This window comes from Megalobrama amblycephala, linkage group LG5 (genome assembly GCF_018812025.1).
Source record: "Megalobrama amblycephala isolate DHTTF-2021 linkage group LG5, ASM1881202v1, whole genome shotgun sequence".
NCBI lineage: Eukaryota > Metazoa > Chordata > Actinopteri > Cypriniformes > Xenocyprididae > Megalobrama > Megalobrama amblycephala.
In genome coordinates this window covers 33,069,052-33,082,598 of record NC_063048.1, presented here as the reverse complement: position 1 = coordinate 33,082,598, position 13,547 = coordinate 33,069,052, and the positions used below count along the sequence as shown (strand labels likewise).

The 13,547-nt window shown below is 35.6% G+C and overlaps 1 protein-coding gene across 2 annotated transcripts; it reads right to left on the bottom strand.

Moving 5' to 3' along the window:
* Positions 1-5,969: 5,969 nt before the first annotated feature.
* ptafr (platelet-activating factor receptor) lies at positions 5,970-13,027 on the bottom strand. 2 transcript variants are annotated; one of them, XM_048191895.1, is made up of 2 exons: positions 12,868-13,027; positions 5,970-9,618 (listed from the first exon to the last, which is right to left on the bottom strand). In XM_048191895.1, the coding sequence occupies exon 2, from the start codon at positions 9,607-9,609 to the stop codon at positions 8,533-8,535; it is 1,077 nt and encodes a 358-aa protein (XP_048047852.1). In that variant the 5' UTR covers positions 9,610-9,618; positions 12,868-13,027; the 3' UTR covers positions 5,970-8,532. The 2 variants fall into 2 exon arrangements, with proteins under 2 accessions (XP_048047852.1, XP_048047851.1); XM_048191894.1 differs by lacking the exon at positions 12,868-13,027 and adding an exon at positions 11,608-11,699.
* Positions 13,028-13,547: the final 520 nt, after the last annotated feature.

Here is a 13,547-nt window from a genome sequence, read left to right as displayed (position 1 = left end):
CTCTCTCTGGAGGGCTCTGAGGGAAGCAGTGAAGCGCCACAGCGAGCTCCTGTCTGTCACAATCACACATGTTTCCCATTAATGTGACAAACACAGTTGACATCCAATTTCCCCCATGTGCGCCAGCTTCCCACAAAATGGATGATGAGACTGCAAAACCCCCGTTCATGATAAACAGCGGCATTCCTCTGCCTCAGGGGAGGAATCCACACAAGCAGCGCCATCAAACACATGAATGGCATCTCATCTCATACTAAGTGAACGACCAGGGCAGGTGCGTGGGGGTGGGGGTGGGTGGAATGAACGGAGACACCCAGTTGTTATTTGCGGGGAGCAGACGTGTCTAGCGGCGGAGGCAGAAGCCGACACAGACACTTTGGCGTGCGAGGTTCTGACAGGCCGTTTAACTGTGCCATCATGACCTCTTGCTACGGCTGTAACAAACAATAGTCCTCAGACTGACTGAACGGATGTTGACTCTGTCAGAAGAACTACCAGAGAAACTCTTTTGGCATTCTGGGATGCCACTGTCAATCTGTGCAGCCTCTCCTGTGTCATTATTATGTCACGATGATGACCCGCACAGCCTCAGAGATACCAAGTGGATGGAGTCAGACAGACGCGTGTCATTTGCTGCCCTCTGCTGCCACCTAGTGGTGGATTTGTCACAGCAGGTATCATTTCAGGATGACCGCACAAATGCAGACCCTCAGCAGCAGCACAGTGGTCATGATAATTCATTAGAATGCTAACTGTTAAAAGACAACAACAGGCCTTATGAGCGAACTGCTGAGCTGCGCACAGATTGAATGCGGAATACGATTACTTTGTTATCTCTCCCAGTGGGAAATCAAAGATTTACTTTGAACAACAAAACTTGGGTTTTTCATTATTCTCTGTCTTTGTCTAACACCAACACAACCGCCCCAATCGTGTAGATTTTCCTATTAGCATCAATAGTCTTCTTTAGTTTCCTCTATGCTACATTCCCGCTCTAAGTGAAACCGTAGTAAATCTGAGTGAAATTAAATTTACTAATTGGCTTCTGAGGGACAAAGGAAACAAAACTAAATTGATTGCTGTAATAAGTCTTTTAGTAAAAGCACTTTCAGTTCAACTGTTCGGAGGGACAAATTAATTTGTCTTGCTTTCTTTCTGCGCTTTCCTTTTTCTTGCCTGCGTCGCTTCATATTCTCACTGTTTCACTGTTCTCACCATCCGTAGGAGGATGAAATTCTGCAGTGCTCCATTGGTTTTGACCTCACCTTGAAGAACACTAAAGGACCTGGAGGCAGCAGGTGAGTATAATTCAGAGGATGGTCACTAGATTATTATTTCTGCTGAATAACCTACAGTGAGCGCTTAAATCCTTTAGTTCTAGTGTACTGATATTTATTACATGTGTTTATTACGCAAGCTTATTTCATACTTTTTTATTTTTTATTATTATTTATATATTTTATACTGCTTTTTTAATGTGATTAAAAGGTTTATATACTTAAAATGAATGTATTTAATATCCATACATGTCAATCTATACACATTAGTCTCAGGATTTTTGTATTCTATCTGTCCTTATATATGTTAAAAATAGAAACAGTTTGTAAGAAATGGCATGACATTTTATTTTTTTACCACTTCGGTTAAAAAGAGTTTGGAGTCAGTAAGATTTGATTTGATTTGATTTGATTTGATTTGATTTGATTTGATTTGATTTGATTTGATTTGATTTGATTTGATTTGATTTGATTTTATTTTATTTGATTTTATTTATTTTATTTTATTTTATTTTATTTTATTTTATTCAGCAAGGGCACATTACTTTGATTAAAAGTGGCAGTAAAGTTCCAGTTTCAGTTTATTGATGAAGCACATAATAATACAACAATGTTGACCATAGTGCTGAACAAACAATAAAACATTAAAATATAACAAACACAAATAACTATAAATAAAAGATATGCAAAACATATACTCTCAGACTCTTAAACCCTAAAGACTTTTAAAATCTCAGATTCTTAAGAGTCTTTAAGACACTTTAGTCTTAAATTCTTCAGACTCCTAAAACCAGTACCTGTGACAACAGTACCTCGACAAACCTAAAAAATATGTTTTTAAATGCACTAAGAATTTGATTGTCTGATATATTGTGGTAAACTGTTCCATAACCTTGGGGCGGCAGCCGCAAAGGCGTGGTCACCTCTTGTTTTCAGATTCGTCCTCGGAACAACTAAAAGATTCTGTGACTGAGATCGTAAGAGTCTCTCCTTCTGCTCCTGAATCAGGTCTGTGATATACGGAGGGGCTGTACCAAGCAAGGATTTAAAAACAAATAATAAAATCTTAAAATTAATCCTAAAAGAAACTGGTAACCAATGCAGGTTACCATGGATATTTGTCTTACAAAAGCCTATCGCTTTCCTTCAGAAGGCCTTTATTAACCATGTGGAGCTGTATACATTACTTTTATGATGGATGGATGCACTTTTTTGGACTTTAAAATCAGGAGCGCCATTCACTACCATTATAAAGCTTGGAAGTGCCAGGATATTTTATAATATAACTCCGATTGTGTTCGCCTGAAAGAACATAGTCATACACACCTAGGATGGCTTGAGAATTTTCATTTTGGGGTGAACTATCCCTTTAAATAGATAATTAAACTAAAAGCAAAACAGCTGTGAACTAATCAGTGAATCGCCATGACAACAAAACAAAAACATGAGGAAAACAAAATAAATAAAATAACAAAATAAAGTCCTTGAAAATGAAACCAAAACACCAACATAATGTGACAGTGGCACTGAAGCTGAAAATTCAGCTTTGCCATCACAGGAATAAATTACATTTTAAAAAATAGAAAACAAAAAACAGTTATTGGAAATTGTAATACTATTTCTCAATATTGTTCTTTTAACTGTATTTTATTATTATTATTATTATTATTATTATTATTATTATTATTTATCAAATATATGCAGCCTTGCTAAGCATAAGAGATTGTATATTTTACACTTATCCACAAAAACACCACTCTGGCAATTCAACTATTAATGAGTTTTGTTTCAATGTGAGTGAATCACATTAACATTAAGAAAGCACTCTCAGGCCTAGTGTTATTTTCTTTGCTCTCTAACAACAGACCTGTATGTAGAGTTTAATATAAAAATTAGAAAAAAATCTAGACACCCAAGAAGTAACTTTATTTGGGGGAAAAACAAAACGCAGCAGATCTTTTCTTCCATATTTTGACATTCAAGTGTAACAGCTCATTAAAAAAGAAAAAAAAAATGTTGTTGACTGAATTTTGAGATGTGGAATGAAGTCTTGCATATGTCATGAAAGTTTGACTAAACTTTACAAGGTCAAAAAGAAAGAAGATAAAAAATATACATGGATCTTTAACATGCATTTAGATAGGGTGAATTTTAATTTCATGCCTTTAAGTAAATAAAGTTATAATGTTGTAATAATTTTTTATTTGTAGGTTTATTACTAGAAAATCCCAAATCACACAATTAGTTAGCAAATTTTAGTAACAGGCATAACATTGGTGAGTACTCTATTCAGTGTGAATAACAATCTGTTAACAGCTGAGAACAATGGAACTAGATGAGTGTTGAAGAGTCCTGTATATTGTGTGAGGGCTCCCTCTGCTGATTGGGAGAGAATTGTAAAACCCACATATGTTAAAGTATTTCATTTTTATTATTAAGACATTCATTGCATTGTAAATGTTTGAAAAGTTTACATGCCTTGCTACAATCTCATGTTTCTAAGAGCTTTGTTTTATATAAACAGACTTTATATACATTAGAATAATTATTTCACATTTGCTCTCCAAGGAGTCTGAAAGTCAAAACAATCGTTGAGCTTTTGTAGGACATATTTTGCTTACAGTAAAATTAATTTTAAAAAAAGGGGCCCAGCTAACACAGTATTATAGATATTTATTTGTTATGTTTGTTATCCCCCTGATTACTTTCTGCTTAATTAAATCCCTCAAAACACACACACACACACACACACACACACACACACACACACACAAATAATCAATACAGTCCAAATTTATAAAGTGTGTAATATAAAATTAGCTCACTGGGGGCATCAAGAAAATGTTCACAGACTAATTCATTGTGAATTTCCATTAGCTAATGATTTGAGGAAAATTTATCCTAATCAGAGAACAGTTTAAGCATTTAATGAGAATGTCCCTTAGAAGGGAAGGAAATTGATTCATTTGATATCTTACAGAATATCAAACCCTCTGTTTCATCTGTTATCTTTTATTGTTATTATACACACATTTTCTGTTCTTTTATGAGGTGTGGTTCAAAATGTTGTTCTCTGGTGATCAACTACAGGCCACAGATGCTGTCCATAGCACTTTAAGGTTTCGTTCACCCAAAAATTAATAATGTCATCTTTTTTTTTTTTTTTTTTTAAATGAAAGTCAGTAAGGTCTTAACAAACATTGTTAACATTGACTCCACTGACTTTCAGACATTTTTCAAAGTATCTTATTTGATGTTTCACAGAACATAATTAATTTTGTGTTTAATTACTTTGTGCTTTTAACCTACATTAAATAAGTACATAATATAAATTTATAATTTTGTAGATGTAATTAGGGAGGAGTTAGGGTATCCTGTTTCAGTAGTAATTCTGCTTATAATTAAAATTCTTGCTATACAAGACTAACCAGTGGAGTCACTATTCTGATTAATTTCTTGAATCAACCCTGGGGGGCGCTGATGCAGGCAATGGGAACCTGAACACAGGCATGCATGACTAATGAAATCTGTGGGTCAAGTGGACAAGTGATGCTCACTATACAGAGCCAAATGACTTCCAGCTCCACCTCTCTCTAATGGGTCAAGGGATACAGGTATGGGTAGGGTTAGGGTGGTTGGACATTCTAGCTCCAACCATTACACCCAAATTACATTCAGAGAGGGGGAGCTGGACATCCTGAGAGGGGAGCTGGACTTCGCGGATACAAGGAAAGAAAATGAGGGCAGAGGAATGAAAGGGATCTTCCCTCTGCTTGTTGAAGTGCAACAGGGCATCTTGCTTTCTTATTATTTATTATGAATTTCTTAAATAATCATATATTTCTAAAGCTGAATCTTTAGCCATTTTCAAAAAACTGCTAAAGACATATCTTTTTCATCAACACTTGACCCAGTAATATTAGCACTTACTTTTTATTTATATTTTACTTCTCTTTTTTCAATTTCTATTCTCTTTCTCCATCTATTTGCATATTTCAAAGAAAAAAAAACTTGCTGTGAGCACTTTACTGTGACTTGACACAGCACTTACATACTGTTGTACTCTCATTGATTTGATTGCTTCTACTATTCTCATTTGTAAGTCACTTTAGAGAAAAGCGTCTGCTAAATGACATAAATGAAATGTAAATTTTAAAAATTCATAATAAATAATAATAATGCAAGATGCCCTGTTGAAATATGTGAGATGTCCTTCAAGATGGCTAACTTTGATTGTTTTCCGGGTCACGAGCTGGAGGACAGAGGCGCGAGAAATTGAGAAAGCATCAATTTGAGTATTGAGAAGCACCCATTATGTGCTTTTTTTTCTCTAAAACTTAATAAGCAGGTCCCTGGCTCAGATTTTTCTTTTGTTAATATTTTTCTACAGTGAGACAAAGTCTATTAGTAAAATCTGTTGACTTTAGCAATCTTTGTTGCTTTGTTGCATTATATGCCAACAGTAGTTAAAAAATAGCAAAAACATTATTCTGTAAATATACCTCTGTGATATTTAATATTTTGGTTTTTTTCACTATTTATGTTTGTCTTTCTACAAAAAAAAAAAAAAAAAAAAAAAATTTGAGCCAGGGAAGTCACTGAAATATGGTTGATTTGACATGGAATGACCCTAAAGTTTTTTTGTTTTGTGTTTTTTTTTTTTTTTTTGTAGAGAATACACAGAAAAGCGAAAACAGTTTAATGATTTTATTTAGCCTTTTCAGCATAGATTAAGCCTTACGTGATGTAAACAAACATCAATAATCATTTGAATAAATATAAAACACTTGCTGTACTTTAGTATCTGTAGAATGTGGGACCAATAGTCTTTCACAACTGTCCTTCACTCTTCTTCTTTTCTAGTGAAGAGATGAACAGGTTACTCATTCACTTGACAAAAACCCAGGTCCCTATTGTTGCATAACATCTCCTTCATGTACTACAGAAGAAATTCATACGGGTTTGCAACAAAGTGAAGATGAGTAAATGTCAACTATTAGTTTTGAATTAACAATCTCTTTACAACTTAAAGCACACATAACAGTTTCTTGCCAAACTTCCTGCTTAATGCAGAAGTTTTTTTTTAAGAAAGATTCTTCAGAAGCAGCTGTAATACAAGCATTATGCTATTTTAAAATGTGTTAAACCACAAGGAGACAACTGTGAACATCGCTGAGCATCAAATAAATGTCTAAAATGCCACCATAAAACTCTTAGACACACACACACACACACCATATTAATTAATAAAGAATGCCAAGACATTACTGGGAATTTAAACATTTTCATAAAAGTCTGTTTTTGCAATACATTAAATGTAAACCATACATATAAAACAGATATCTTCAGAAAAAAAAATATCACATCCTGTTAAATAAATAACATCGTGGCACTACAAGTGGATAAAATGATCTTCAGCAGTTCATAGATTTACAATTAAGAACAAAGTACAAGTCAATAAACCTACAGTTCATAATTGGAAGAATTATTATCACTAAACTTCTTTTATGAAAACAAATACTTTTATGTCATACAGTCATTTTGTTATAATACATTTCAATTGTTAAACATTAATGCATTAGGTACCATAAACAATGGAAAGTTTTTACAGTATTGAATTGATTGATCTAGATTCATGTTAATTTATGAATATACTATTGAGCTGTAATGTTAACAAATTTAACTTCATTGGATGTAGGCAAGAACAGGGCAGTACATGCACATTTCCCATGGGTGTGTGTGGCTCAAGTTCCCCATTTTGGAAAACATATCATTGCAAAAGAATATGAAGATTGCCTGTGTGACAAAACCTAAACCACAGAAATGCTCCTCAGAACTACTTCATAACAAGTAAGGCAGTATTTGATAGTACGAAAAAGTGACTGCAGAGCCACAGTGCTGATGAATAGAAATGAAGGCAGGGTCTCGAGCGTGAGGCGCTTTCAGACGTCCAACTAGCACGTTTACATTGAAAAACAATTAAAAGCAGCAGAGCTAAATGCGTTATGATTGGCCCAAAGCAGACTTCTCACGTCAACACTCGCACATGCTCATACCGGCAATCATATTTTTTGTTCACACACATTATCATGCCGGTAATTTTTTGATAATGTTACAACTTCTCATATATATCTCATAAAATTGCCAGAAAATTACCAATATTTTTTAAAAAGTCCCATTCACACATGATTTCTTATTGTTAATTTATCATTATTTTATCAGTAAAGACTGTTTTGAGTGAAAGGGGCTATTATGTCTTAAAGAAAAAAAAAATATTTCTTCTGTTCTTATCAGCTTATCACCTCACATTTCAGTCAGATTAACCAGCAGCATCCTCTTAACTCATTTGTCTTCTTCATTCTACAGAAAACTATCTCCTTATATGACAACAAGAACGAACACCACAGCATCTTTACCGAGAATTAGATAAAGTGTTTGTTTGACACATATACATTTAGGTCAATTCCGCCTACACAAGATTAAACATTTACTCACACCCTAATGTTGTTACAAACTTACATGACTTTTCTCTGGGGTATATAAAAAAATATTTTGAGTTTCAGTGTTTCAGTGTTTTCTGTCCAAATCAATGAGGTCCAGAGCTGTTTGAATGCCACTGACTTTCAAAATCTCATCTTTTGTGTTCCTCAGAAGAAAGAAAGTCATAAAAGTTTGGAATGGCATCAAGGTAAGTAATTGGTGACAAACATTTCATTTTGGGGTGGATTGTCTCTTTAAGAGACAATATGACAATATGGAATCACATTATAAATGCTTAATGTTTCAGTATATAAAGCATTTATCAGTACGTGTTGAATAATCATGCTTGAAATATTCTATAGTTTGAAGGAGTTGCCTAGCAGTGGCAGCAATTGATAGATGAACATCTAATTTCAAATATCAATCCTTTGGTTGCATTAAAATTCTGCTAATTATTTACCCAGCTCCATTACTTTCTTTGGATACCACTGACTTTCTTTTCATTGTAGAAACATTGAAACATTTTTAAATAATCTTATTATAACCGTTTCTGATTTAACTAAACCCAAAATTTGTGTTCCACAGAAGAAAGTCATACAGATTCAGAATGACAAGCAGATTTTTCATTTTTTGGTGAAACAAACCTAATTTTGAATTGAAATTAAATTCTGCTCAAGTATGAAAGATTCAGAATAAGACTCTAACTGATTAAAATGAACACCACATATGTATCAGTGTGTTGCTGCGTTATATGTGTTCTGCTCTTCGACAGCATTCATAATTCACTCTGATGTCTGCTCTTCAGTGACATAGCCGTGCTTAATGTGTTGCGCGAGCAGTGCTTGTTATTCTTGACCCTTGTGAAATGACCCTGGATGTACTTGCGGAACTTTGTGGTGGCGAAGCAATAAACCAGCGGGTCCAGGAGGCAGTTGATCCCCATAAGCATGAGAGTGATCTGGTGAGCATCGTTGAAGCTTTGGTGAGTCTCCACGCTCCAATCATTCAGCTTCAGCACGGACAAAGTCCAGGGACCCTGCACCACATGATGGGGCAGGAAACAGATCACAAAGACACCCACGACACCACACAACATCCTCAAAGCTCTGCGCTTGGTACCACCGGGACGCTTTCCCGTGCTGGCTCGAGGCTGACTGATGGGTTGGGACAGAAGAGCTCGAGCGATCAAGACGTTGCAGACAATCACCACTGTGAAAACAAGAAAGAACAAGCCAATAATGATGAAGTGGGTGATGGCCACTGCTTTTCTATTAGAGTGATCCGTGTAGTGATAACCCTCGAAACAGCGATGAATTGTGTTATTATTATCACTCTGGATTCCCGGCTCAATGAGGTATTTAACCGATGCGCCAAGAGTGATGACCCAGATGAACGCTGAGACGATTGCTCCACGTTTCCAGCAGTCAGAAGAGGCAGCCACCAGTGGCCTGGTAACAGCCCAGTAACGGTTAATGCTGATGACAGTAAGGAAGAGAACGGAGCAGTATGTGTTAATGAAGAAAAATGAGCCTGTGATACGGCAGAGGGCATCCGAGTACTTCCAGTCACCGTGATTCGCGTAGTAGCCAATCCAGAAAGGTAGAGCGGACACGAACAGAAGGTCTGCAACAGTCAGGTTGGTCATGTAGATTCGAATCTCATTCATAGCTTTAGACTCCCGCATATAGTGCAACACATAAAGAGCGTAGAGGTTGGCCAGCAACCCCAAGATAAAGACCATGCCATAGAATATAGGAAAGAGAGTGTAACGAAACTCTGAGTCAATGAATTTGTTTGTTTGATTCTCTTGGCTGCCATTTCCAGTGCTCAACATGGCTGCAGTAGTCGTCATCTTGTGTATCTGAGAATAAAACAGAGTGATAAGACAACATTAAATTAAATTTGATTCCTTCTAATAGTGTTCATCTAAAAAACGATACTGGCCGACAACTGATCTGGATATCAGGGAGGAGGTATTCTCCTCAGTGTTTATGGTGTTATGGTTGGTTCAATTATATTCATCAAACAACACTCAAGACGTAGTTGCGCTAAAGGTGAAGCATGTAATTTTTCCACCACATTTCAGACAGGTTTCCCAAACGACTGAAACTGGCCAATTAATAGTACTGCCCTAAACTCACATTTGATAGTGTCACAGAACCATAATATTTACACTTTTAAATTAACTTGAACACCACGTTTTTAGAATGCTGTGACATCTAAGAATGTTTCTTTAGATCTCATGTGTCAAACTACACTCCTGTGGCCTGTTGCACAAAGCCGGTTACAGTTTCTATCCAGGTAAGTTTGAGCAAACTCTGGTTTTTCGGGCTCATGAAGGTGGATTGGTTTTTAGCTGGTTTCATTGCTATGGTAACTTACCCTACATGGCTAACCTGCTCTGGAGCAGGTTTTATTCTGAGTTAGAGATCGCAAACCAAAACTGGACCAATCAGCTCTGAGTAAAGTGACACGTATCTGATGCAATAAAACCACTCCCCCTGTATCTCTCACTCCAAATTAAATCAGTTTATAGTGAAAACATTTTAGAGAAAAAATTGCTCATCTTTTGCTGCTAATTATTCATTATATTTATATTAAATACATTAAAACTATGAATAATTAATATGACATTCATATAATTAGGCCTATTATATTAATTGACAATATTAAACTTTGCTTTTAAATTTAAATAAATATAATGCATGCATAATATATAAAGCTTTTATTAATAATTACTATATAAATTATTCGGCCTATTTGTTTGATTCAAATGCATTGATATAGTCAGATATTTTCTTTCAGCTGCCTTCTCAAACTTTCACTGCAGCAGTGTTTATTCCTGATTTGTAAATGCATTTAATTTCATATTTTTCATAACGATCTCTTAATCTTCGGAAGAGACATGAATTGAGCGTCTCTCTCGCGAGAAGTGAATCAAACTGACGTTCTCCTCGTTCCGTGTGATTGGCTGTTTGCCGCACATGTCGCACTTTCAGGTGCACACGCTTTGCAAACTCTGGATTAAACCTGAGTTGACAGAAAGTTTATACTGAGCATCCTGATCTAAACCAGGTTGGATTTATCTGGATTTGTCAACTCCAAACCTACTCTGAAACTCAGAGTTTGTTCAACTAGCTTCATGCAACAGGCCACTGGAGGACCACTTTCCTTCAGAGTGTAGCTAAAACCAAAACTCCAAAACACCTGCCTGGAAGTTTCTAGTAATCCTGAAGACCTTGATTTGCTGGTTCAGGTGTGTTTAATTACGGTGGGAGCTAAATTGTGCTGAACAGTGGCCCTCAAGGAACTGAGTTTGACATCACTTCTCTAGACCTTGCTTTTTTTTCTCATTCCACTACCATCAGTCTCATCCTTGTCTGTTATTTTTCCAGAAGTCACTATCAATTTACCCTTTTAAAGGATTAGTTCACTTTTAAATAAACCTTTCCTGATAATTTACTCACCCCCATGGAATGTTTTCATAAAAACGTTCATTTCTTTTCGACTGAAGAAAGAAAGACATGCACATCTTGGATGACATGGGGGTGAGTAAATTATCAGGAAAATTTTATTTAAATGTGAACTAATCCTTTAAGCAAGAGTTGTGGATCACACAGTATGCATGCAATGCTGATATTTACATCACTTGCACTATATGTTTAGCCTAACATACGTGTAAAATCCAAAGTTTACTTCAGGCTTTAGAGTTGTGAAAATGACACACTTACTTTTATGTGTTTTAATGAACTAGAAAGGTGGGAGAGCAGCATTTAGAGTGGTGACGCTATTTCCTCTTGCACACTGAGTTCAGAAAATATGTATTCTATCAAAAGTGTTTTTTCATTACCATCATAACAGAAGCTTTTTTCTTTCTCATCATTGCATATTTATCTGCAATCTCTTGCTGTGAGCAGGAAATGAATAGATGAAGCTTCATTTTCTGAAAACCACAGTGCACATATTACATCAATATATGTTTTTCATATCAGTGGTTTCACAGGACTTACAATGTCAGATTACCACCAGGTACTTTTCAGTATTTTTTTGTTGTTTCAGAAACATATATAACAGAACAGACTAAAAAAACTATAGACAGTAGACTTGACTACAAAACAGCTAGAGAACATTTCTGCCATTATCACCCAGGAAGTTCACTGAACCAGCTGCTACCTTTTGTGACATGCAAAAGTGGGCATGCTGTTGCACCACAAAGCATGTTGTCACATTATATGCGGTAAGTTGTCACAGTGTAACATACCATTAAAAAGCCTATTATAGGCTTTTCAGCAACAGTAAAACAGTTATGAAAAGGTTTTAAAAGTTAATGCAAATAAATTATACATTTTAAACACATCTAGCAGTGTCTCCCAAGAAGATTGTGATAACATATGGTAGACGTTTGCCTGAATATATGCTATTGTGGTTTTATTGTTCACTTACTTACTAAACAGCTACAAAAATTCAATTGTAATTTTAGTTTGGAGGACAAAATTCACAGATACAAAGCCTGTGACAATAATCCCTGGTCTCCCCTATAATGGATAAAATAACAATGGGTAATTATAAGTAGCACAACACACAATAGTACATTAGCCTACTTATTTACATTACATTGCAATATTTACATGGCACTAATAATATATTGTTCATCTGTACATAATATATTGTTCATTTAGTTAATCAGTGTGCTCTGAGACATTTTTATTGCATATTAAACATACAGTTGGCTTTTCCAGCATTACATGTGCCAAAGTCTTAGTCATATCATGGGGATTTTTGTCTTCTTTCAACATTTGAAGACACGTGACGCAAAATTTAGAGCAGAAAAAAGGATATGATCGATAGTTACTGAGACACCAACAAACTTACATAACTGATATGTAAAATGATAATCTTATCTGATCACAACTTTTGGCTAAGCAGAAGATATACAACACGTGAACACTAAGTATATACTGCGCGCGATGCCAAAACTATCTATCATTTGTCAAGTGACAAGTATAACAAGTGAAACTCTTGCATTATATTGTAGCGTCACTCGGTCGCAGTATAGACAGTGTGAATAGCTTCTAAATAAGCACAAAACTACATTTATAGCTTAACCTACCTTGTAACTCCCAGTGAATGTTATGATCGCGCGCTGTTCTCTCAGAGTAAACGCCTTCAGCTTAGCTCCTCGTATTTAACGCGCAGTCACACCTCCACAGTCGCTTCCTATTTTCCCCAATTCCTTCCAGAGAACTTTGTGATGTATTTACTATGAATTAAATTGAGAAGCATCTACTTATCCTCTTATCCTACCTCGAGATGAACTGTTGAAGACTGCTGAAGACTTCTTGTGTCCATTTGGTTGATCTTGTTTGGGTCAACTCATTAAGTAGAACCTCTCCCAGCAACCTTTAAAGCCTCAAGTTGTTCAGCCAAACCTGGAAAACCATATAAAGTATGATCTGGATGCAAGAGTCCTCTATGTTAATTTTTGTTTATCAAAATTCAAGAGAAGTTGACTGCCACTAGGAATGGCAAGATCCTCTGGAAAAATGCATAACATGAGGTCTCACAGGACCACTAATTTACCCTGTAAACATAACTAATGGGACAGATTCTTTGGAAAAAAAAACAAAACATTCTTTTCATTTCCCAGGCCCAGGACTATAAAATAAATTAAAGGATTAGTTCACTTTCAATGAACCCCCATGTCATCCAAGATGTTCATGTCTTTCTTTCTTCATTCGAAAAGAAATTAAGGTTTTTGATGAAAACATTCCAGGATTATTCTCGTTATAG